Below are 9844 nucleotides of genomic sequence, written 5' to 3' on the forward strand. Positions count from 1 at the left end.
TATTTTTATCGTATTTTTAAATTATTTAAGAACATTTTTATGGATAACAAAATTTGAATATATTTTTGTCAACTACAAAATTATTTAGATATATTTTTAGTGATTTACCTAAATAATAAATACAAAAAGAACCCAATAAAAACAGATATTATGAACTAGTAGTTCATATACAGCCTCTCTTCAGTCTTGACCCTTGCAAGGCATATGATATCTCACTATGAATTAGTATTGGAGGATGTTCCACTAAAGAACAAAGTTTATTTAATCAATTAGTGAAAACAGCAAGACATATATAATATCTCACCCAACAAATTAAACATATTGACATTCATCATAATATAAAAATAAAAGAAAAGAGGAAAAACAAACAAACAAACAAAAGAAATTATGTTGGGATACTACATGCATGCACTAGACTATAGTCTGACAGAAAACCCAATGGCATCAAGTACAAATTTGAAATCTGACATTTTCACACTACTTTTTAGCAACTTTGCTGCTCAAAAGAATTTGGTTAACCATGCTGTCCAAATTCTTCAAAGATGATCCATTTGGGCTAGAAGCAGCATCAACTGCCAAATTCTTCCACTCCAATGCCTTGTTTTTCATCTCTTGACCCTTTTTTCCATCCATCAACTCCCTCACAAGATTCTCAATTCTGTCCCTTCTAACATCCTCGATCTCCATCCCAATCCCCCACTCCTTACAACAGAATCTACAATTTGTTTGTTGCTCAGCAAAGAATGGCCAACATATCATTGGAACACCACCACAAATACTCTCCAACGTCGAGTTCCAACCGCTGTGCGTCAAGAACCCTTTAATCGAAGGGTGCGCCAAAACTTGCTCTTGTGGACACCAACTTGACAATAATCCTCTGTTCTTGGTCTCTTCAATGAACTCAGAAGGCAACACGGCGTTGTCGCCGGCCACTAGATCCGGCCTAATAACCCATAAAAATGTTTTCTTGCTGTTGGCAAGTCCCCAAGCAAATTCAATTAATTGGTCACTTGTCATAACCGTTATGCTGCCAAAGTTCACATAAACAACTGAATTTGGTTCTTGGTTGTCAAGCCATTCAAGACACTCTGGCTCCTCTTTCCATAGATTGGAACCAATTTTCTTCAAATCTTTGTCGGTAACATTGTTGAGTAGAAGATTCAAGGGACCAATGGAATAGACCGGTGGCAGAATTGTGGATAGTGCTTCCATAACATCGTGTTCCAAAGCATCAAATGTGTTCACTACGATTGCCGACCCTCTGGAAGCTCTTTTCGTCTCACCCAATATGAAATCAAGCATTAGGTCATTGGGATCTATGGTCCTCACGAAGCTTGGAACATCCCTCAATCGAATATCTTTGATTCCAGGGATCCAATCGATTGTGTTCTCCAAATAACCATTTGTGATATAACTTGAATCTGCATGTTAAGAAACAATAATTTAATACCTTGCTCTAATTATTACTTCTTTTAGGCAAGTTTGATAACTTCCTTCCATATTCAACAAAGCTTATGTAAACCCATCACCACTTTGTTTGTAGCGAGTTTTAGAGTTTTACTTGTAAGACAATTTTTACGGGACAAATAATAATATGTAGGCGTAATAATGTTTTTGTGTTTTCAGTTTGCAAATCTGACATGGAAACAAAAAGGTCATATTGAAGTATATAAAACGTGGGGAACTCAGATTCTACTTAGTGATCTTTTCATTGACTTGAACATATACCTATATTATTAATATATATAAATTCTTCCTTACAGTTCTTTATTAGTGAAATGCAATTTTTTTTTTAACCACCAGATCTCGAATTTAAATTTTGTTTAAGAGTTTCTCGTTTACTATAAAGTTAACTACAAACTTCTAACGTTCAATACTTATTTAAGCAGACAATTGAACTAATTCCATGGATCTAAGTTGCTTAAATGATAATTTATTTGATATAAAACGGCAGAATCCAAAAGCAGTTTTATATTGGAGGCCTAAACATGAAAAAATAAATAAATAAAATAAAAGAAGAAACCAATCGGTGAAATTAGTAGTAGTTACCTTTGAGTGGAGTTATTCCCTTGGCAACAAGATGGCGATACTGCATATAGCACATGAAGCCACAAGCACTTGTGGTCCAAAACAGAACCTCGGGGATTCCAAACTCTTCGGCAGCATCAACGGTGAAACTCATGCAACCATCAGAGACTATGCAAGTAACAGGAGGGGCGTTTTGGGCATCTGAACCTTCACTATTTCTATTGAGCTTTGAAATGAGATTCTTGAAGTGAGGCAAGCATGTCTTCCTAGTGGACTCGCAGAGGGAAGGAATATCCTGCGTCGCATCCACATCGGGCTCAGGTAGACCGTCAGGGATGGTTTCGAAACGGAACGAAGGTAAGCCGTTAAGGGAATCAGGGCCCCTTGATTTGAGAAGGCGTTTGTGGTTGTATTCGGTGTTAACAAAAGTTATGTGGAAGCCTTTGAAGTGAAGAAGCTTTGCTAGTTTTAACATTGGGTTTATGTGGCCTTGTGCTGGGTATGGTATGCACACAGCATGAAGCTTTTCTGTTATGCTCAAAGAACCCATTTCTATTTCTTTTTTTCTTTTTGGTTCTTGAGATTGAGGAGTTGTATTTGTATGTTGCTACTTACTACTATGTTCCTTCAAGAAATGAAGGAATATTTAAGATTGTTGGTGCATGGAACACCTAACTTGGACCGCAATTTATAGGAGAGAAAGCTTGATGGCGGTGTTCAGTTTTTGGATTAATATATTATATTATATCTATGATAGGTATATTTGACTTTTGACCTCTAATAACACAAAATTTTATCATCCTCAACCTTACACATGCTGACATGCATCATGCATGTCTAATATATACTGGAAAAGTATTTATAACTATTATTTTTTAATTTATAAACTTAAAAATTAATAAATAAAAAGTTAATTATAAAATATTTTGAAAAAATAATACGAGAATGTCACAAGAATGCATTGGAAAAACATTTTCTGGATTCGGATTTAGGATACTAGACGACTCTTTCACATTGGATTACAAAGAAATTATTGTACAATACATTTGTGGCTTATCCAAAGAATATTTATAATTGTTGTTTCATTAATATTACTGGAGATAATAAGTCATCCAAATTTATTATTTTTAGTTATTAATTTTATCTTTAATTTAATAATTTAATAATATAATTTTAGTCTATATTTTTAAATATGGATGGTTAACTAATGATAAAAAAAATAAATTATGATAGTTATCTAGTTATGAAGCATAGATCCTTCACTGAGTTGCCATGTTCGCGTGTCGGACATATTTCAGACACCACATTCATTGACACTCGTTCAACATGTATATTTGCTTTGTCTAACTGTATTTTAATTAAAAATAAAAAATTCTTCTCAAAATACATTTAGACATATATATTTAAATATCATCACGTGTCAGTATATCTAACTTTATTCTTAACATGTATTTTTGAAATAAATTTAAAAATAATATATATTATTATTTATTAAAAAAATATATTATTCTTATTATTATTATATTGTAGATGTTCTTTTCTTTTTTAGATGTTCTTAAAACACTCTTAAATCATTTCAAGACGACGCTTCCTCCGTTTTATAATAATTCTTCAAAATAAAGATTATTTTCATAATAATAAAACATTATATAAATATGTAGAATTGTACTCACATAAAAGGACAAGCTTTAATGATATTATAGCTCTTTAATTAAAAAATACTGTTGTTATTATTAAGGGTATATCTTTTAAGAAAATAGAGCCGAAAACCACGCTGTGAACCAAATGTACATATAGACCTCACTCATATTTATCTCGTTTATACTGGAAACGAGATAAATTTACACATATTTTATTTACAAATAAGATATATTTTATATTTTTGTAATTATTTTTAAAATTATTTATTTTATTAATATAAATTTTTTTTTTAATTTATTTAAATAAAAAATTTATATATATCCCGTCATGTTTTAATATTTCATAAATAATATATAAAAATATTATTTATACATTAAAATTAATTACTAATATATTTATATATAAATATATGTGTGGTTTAATTTATTTTTAATATATATTTATATTTTAATATATATTTTATACTGATAATTAATTTTAGTGACTAATTTTAGTATACATATCATAATCCTATAATATATTACGCACGAGGATCGGAGTTGTATATTAATTTATATTAAATAACTGCAAAAAGATTGCGATCGTGTCGACATGTGATATAAATGTCAAACCTGTTTCCCGTGCTGCCAGTGAATTGGGTTTAGTGATACTAAATAAGCATTGGTATGATATTGTTGTTGAAAAAATAAATTAATTTAAAAAAATGCATTTATTTCCTATGAAAGTTTTGATGATAATAATAAGAGTAAAGAGTCAAATTAGTCCCCGAAAGATAACCCGATCTTTAAACAAGTCCCCGTAAGAAAAAGATAATAAAATTTGTCCCCAAAAAATTTAAAATTGGTAACGTTAGTCCTTCCGTCAGTTGGATGATGACGTGTTATGTTAAGTGCCACGTGGCATATGATGACGTAGAGGGCTAATGCCACGTGTCATAAGATGATTGGTTGACATGTTAGATCGGTGACACGTGACATGCTACGTGTCAGGTCAGTGACACGTGGCATGCCACGTGGCATTTGACATGTAAAAAAGTTATTTATAACCAAAATAGTCCTTGAAAGTTCAGACGTAAGTCATATTCATCCCTAAAATTTTAAAAATTAATCAAATTAGTCATTATATAATTTTTTTTATTTTTTCTTGATAATATTAAATTTAAAATATTTTTTGATACTACTAATTTTAATAGAAATGTAATTGACAATAAAAAATTAGTAATTGTATCTTTTCTTCTTAAAAAATTGTTCAATAAAATTATCTCTCTCCTCTAATTCTTGTCAAAATCTCTCTTATTCTTTTCTATTCTAAAACTTTTTTCTTACATTATTACATTTTGTTGGAATATATATATATACTCAAAATTGAAATGTAGGTATTTGTTAACCTAAACAAAGTTATATGCTCAAAATCAAAATTTATGTATGTTAATCTAAATGAAAGTAATAACGTAATGAAAAAAAAAAGATGTATAAATTTTTATTAAATTTGTTTAGGTTAATATACATAAATTTTTATTTTGAGCATATAACTTTATTTAGGGTAACAAATACATACATTTCAATTTTGAGTATATATATTCCAGCAAAATGTAATAATGTAAGAAAAAGGTTTTAGAATAGAAAAGAATAAGAGAGATTTTGACAAGAATTAGAGGAGAGAGATAATTTTATTGAACAAATTTTTAAGAAGAAAAGATACAATTACTAATTTTTTTATTGTCAATTACATTTCTATTAAAATTAGTAGTATCAAACAATATTTTAAATTTAATATTATCAAGAAAAAATAAAAAAAAATATATATAAGGATTAATTTGATTAATTTTTAAAATTTTAGGGATGAATATGACTTACGTCTGAACTTTTAAGGACTATTTTGATTATAAATAACTTTTTTACATGTCAAGTGCCACGTAGCATGCCACGTGTCACTGACCTGACTCACTGACCTGACACGTGACATGCCACGTGTCACCGATCTGACATGTCAACCAATCATCTTGTGACACGTGGCACTTGCCCTCCACATCATCATCCAACTGACGGAAGGACTAACGTTACCAATTTTAAATTTTTCGGGGACAAATTTTATTATCTTTTTTTTACGGGGACTCGTTTGAAGATCGGGTTATCTTTCGGAGACCAATTTGACTATTAATCATAATATAAGCAAGTTTGAAACCTTTTGTAATAAAAGTATAGGTTTTAAAATAAAAAAAAGTATTAAAATTATTGAGAATTGTTTCTGATAGATTAGAATTTTGAAGAAAAATAAGTATAAAATAAGTTATTATAAAATTATAATAGTAGATCTATAACTTCTTTAATTATGTCTACCGTTACAAGTTAATGATTTATAACTGATGATACAATTATTTAAGATTGACTTGGTATGTTTTTCGCTAATAAGAACATATAGATCACAGCAAAAATGAAATTTTTTTTAATCTAAATCATGAAAAAAATGATTTATTCTTTAAATGTGCATAGTTTGAAACTGTACTTAAAATACGGAGTCTCATTTTATTTTTGTCGACCACGAAATAGGACTGCATATTTTAAGCACAGTTTCAAATCATGCGCATTTAGAGAATAAATCATTTTTCATGCGTATTTAGATAAAAAAAAAATCCAAAAATGATGAGACATCTATTTATCTTATTATTTAATAATAAAAAAATATTAAAAAATTAACAGAACTTATTATTTTTTATTAATAATTAATTATTAATATTTAAAATTCAGACTAAAAATATATTATTAAATTATTAAATTAAAAAATTAAATTAATAACTAAAATATTAATAAAAGATAATAAATTTTATTAATTCGTGAGTTTTTCTCGTCATGATATTTCGCTTTATCCTTTTTTTGGTTGTTGTGGCCAGACACATTACTCATATTTGCACTCATACAACGCAATACGCAAAGGCTCACGTCTGAATACAGCAAAAGGAGACAAATAGGCTGCTTTATTATTTTTATTTTATTTAAAATCCAACAAGAAAAACGGTCGGTTTTCTTTACAACGAAAAACGTATACAATTTAACTCGCCAATTGCTCTATTATAACCCTAAAAAATTAGCGGATAAAATATCTTTTGTGCGATACATTATTATATATTTAGTCTTTAATATTTAAAATTAATTTTTTTTTTTACCAAAGTTAGGATTGAAACTCGAATCTATAATTTTTAGATGAATATAAAAATATTACTGTCATTTAAATTATTGTTCGTTGACAAAATTAGTTAAATATTAATAAAAAATAATAAATTATTTGTTAGGATGCATTGCTCAATAAATATCTTTACCCTTCGGATAATTAAAGAAGGCGGCAAGTTAGTAATTTGACTTAATTATACGATGCTCAACTTTTGGCTTTTTGTTGTGATCGGATAAGCATACTTATAAATTAAATCTAACTTAAACATCTTATTAGTGAAGACACTAAGTTATTGGTTCAGTGAATTATTAATTTCACTCATGAATTGACTTTAATTAAAAAATATAATAATATATTTAAAAAATCTAATTAATATATATCATATATATTAATAAAAAGACCAAAAACTGTTTTGCTTGATTTTTGTCAAATTTAATAGATGGAGTCGATCAAATTTGCATTAAAGATCTTAATTCGAAGAATAGATATAATTTTTTTTAAAAAAAATAAGTTTGACCCAAAATTTATTAATTTAGTAGAAAAATAATTTAAAATAATAAAATTTGTATTAATAGTTAAATCATATCACCATAATGATAGTATTGATTGAATTTAAACAAAATTAAAATACAATTAAATATAACTCGAAAGGAAATGACTGAAATGAAATCAAATGAACTCAAGGCATAAGTAAAACAACTTGAAAAAAGAACTTAAAAATAACGAATAAAATTATGAACAAAGGCTCAAATGTGCAAATAAACAACTATACTGGAAAAAGAAATAAACAAAAAAAAAAAAACAAAAGAAATAAATGAAAATGAATTGACTTCAAAAATTCATATGTACTCATAGGGCTTTTTTTAAGTGAGTGTGAGTTAAGAATTTTTTGAGAGTTTTAGTATAGCTTGAGATGTTGACCTTTGCATTTCTTTTAACTCCTTTATTTATAGAGTAAAAAATTTATACTGTATTGAGTAGTTATTAATCTCTTACTCACGTTATTATTTTATTTATTCTCCAAGTTTAACTATCCACGTTTTTATCATATTTTGGTGGTCAAGTAATAGCCCTCATGTCTATCTCTAGTTAAGAGTCAATTCTATTTTTTACATGTTATTTGCATTTTACTTAGTACGACTTAGAAAATTCCCTTTTCAACTTTAACAGTACTCTTCGGTTAACTCTTTTGAATGGTCCTCTATTTGCTATAATCGAAGCAGTTATGCTGCGTCGAACTTTCTGTGTTAACAAAATATCTTTAAAACTTATCATTTCAGAAGAAAAATCAAAGTTTTACACCTAACGTGCCATCACATGCTTTCTTTTGAATTTTCAGAATTTAAAAAGACTAAAGATTGAAAAATAGCATGCACATTTTTTTAGGAATTCGCAATGCCTTCTTGGGCTATTATGGGCCTATTAACACATAAGAGAAAAGCGCAATCCTATTATTAATCATTGTCATTATCTTCATCATTTTTCTAAAACCCTATTGTGCTTTCATATTTCCACTTCTCTTCACTTTATGGATTCCCAACGGGCTCATCAAGTTAATGCTTCCACTTCTGCTACTGCAACAACTTCTGCAACTACCTGTTGCTGTTTTATCTTCTTCTATCCTGTCATTGTCATTACCACTACTTCTGCTATAATTGTTGCACCTCCAACACAACAACATGATGAGAAAAAAGACGATGTCCAAGAAATAGGACCTCTTCCCTTGGTAGTTAATGTAACTCAGTGTTACAATAAGGATGGGACTTTCAGAGTCTCAAACCCAAACGTTGAGACCACTGAACTGTAGCACAATCAGGTATATTTGCCTTTCAAAGTTAATGACATTATGTACTCATTTTTTAGTGCCATTATCAAATAGAGTCCATTTCCTCATTTTTTAGTCCAACGCTAGCCAGGGAGCAAAAGATAGCGAGCTCAGCGGCTTCTTGAAAAGCGTCCATTCCTGCTGGAATAGGGGGAAGACTCAGAGCTTGCTGAATGGCCTCTTCTGTGATGGGGATTTGCTTCTGCCGGACATAAACAGACTGCAGGATCGGCATGTAGAAGTTGGAGTAGAACTCAACTACCCAAGAAAGATTGACCTGCCTTGGCTGTTTCTGTAAGAAACCCCATTGTCTTCGCTCAACTTGCAGCTCAACAAAGGTGGCAATATTGGACGGCAGGATAAGAAGGTATTCATTGTTATAGTTCCTTTCTGCCAGGATAGGGAACATCTGCTCACAGTAGCGATTGGAAAATCGCGCAGCGTCCTTTGCTGGAAAGGCTTTCTCCTTTTCGTCAACCTTTATTATCCTCTTGACTCGTTTTGTTGAGGGCTTGACTGCGGTTGAAGAAGGCTCTGCCACTAATGCTCTTTTAGTTCCTCTTCTTGCTGGTGGTCTGGAAGTTGCTTTCTCCTTTCCTTTCTTGGTGGCCATCCTGAAAGAAGGGAAGAGAAAGAAAAATAAATTTAAAGAGAGATACAACAAGGAAGGAAACGGAAAAGAGGGTGAATGATGCACAGTAAAATGTAGATGACATTAACACATGCTCTCGAGTACATATGAAAAGCCATCGATGGAAAATAGCTAGTGCATAAAAAGACAAGTGAATGCAAGGTGTTTATTGGCATGCTGGCAAAGGGCATGAGTAGCATAGACCAAGCATTACTTTGTAACAAACCATCACGTTTGTATTGACAATTGAATTCAATTAATAAAATAATAAGGGAAAGTTGTGAAAAGTAAGCATTGAATAGTATAGTAACATAGAGAAGTGCATAATGCCACATGGGCTTTTTCACAAACACATAGCATGCATGGTGAATAGGGTATAGAAAATATAAAGATGAACATGCAAGCAATCCCTTAAATGGGAGAAAAATAATTGTCAAATAATTTGCAATAATCCACAAGCATATAATGAGGGATGATGACTCAAAAGGTTTCTAACACCATGTAAAGAAAAGAAAAGAAGAAGAAGAAAAATAAAAATTTGAAAAGAAAAA

At 30.0% G+C, this 9844-nt stretch overlaps 1 protein-coding gene and 1 long non-coding RNA gene across 2 annotated transcripts; one reads left to right on the plus strand and one right to left on the minus strand.

Annotated features, from left to right (window-relative positions):
• Positions 1 to 228: 228 nt before the first annotated feature.
• LOC112764410 (7-deoxyloganetin glucosyltransferase) lies at positions 229 to 2859 on the minus strand. Its single transcript, XM_025809981.2, has 2 exons — positions 2050 to 2859; positions 229 to 1421 (listed from the first exon to the last, which is right to left on the minus strand). Exons 1-2 carry the CDS (start codon positions 2576 to 2578, stop codon positions 478 to 480), a joined length of 1473 nt encoding a protein of 490 aa, XP_025665766.1. The 5' UTR covers positions 2579 to 2859; the 3' UTR covers positions 229 to 477.
• Positions 2860 to 8207: 5348 nt separating this feature from the next.
• Positions 8208 to 9580, plus strand: LOC140180970 (uncharacterized). The gene is made up of 2 exons (XR_011875306.1): positions 8208 to 8653; positions 8739 to 9580. It is a non-coding gene; the product is annotated as an uncharacterized lncRNA (long non-coding RNA).
• Positions 9581 to 9844: the final 264 nt, after the last annotated feature.

Source organism: Arachis hypogaea, chromosome 17 (assembly GCF_003086295.3).
Source record: "Arachis hypogaea cultivar Tifrunner chromosome 17, arahy.Tifrunner.gnm2.J5K5, whole genome shotgun sequence".
Lineage (NCBI taxonomy): Eukaryota > Viridiplantae > Streptophyta > Magnoliopsida > Fabales > Fabaceae > Arachis > Arachis hypogaea.

What these genes read in the sequence shown, in the direction of transcription:
- LOC112764410 (XM_025809981.2), bottom strand. Translation starts at nt 2,578, where the DNA reads ATGGGTTCTTTGAGCATAACAGAAAAGCTTCATGCTGTGTGCATACCA. An exon ending in GGGAATAACTCCACTCAAAG is followed by an intron (nt 1,422 to 2,049) that starts GTAACTACTACT and finishes CTTAACATGCAG; the next exon opens with ATTCAAGTTATATCACAAAT.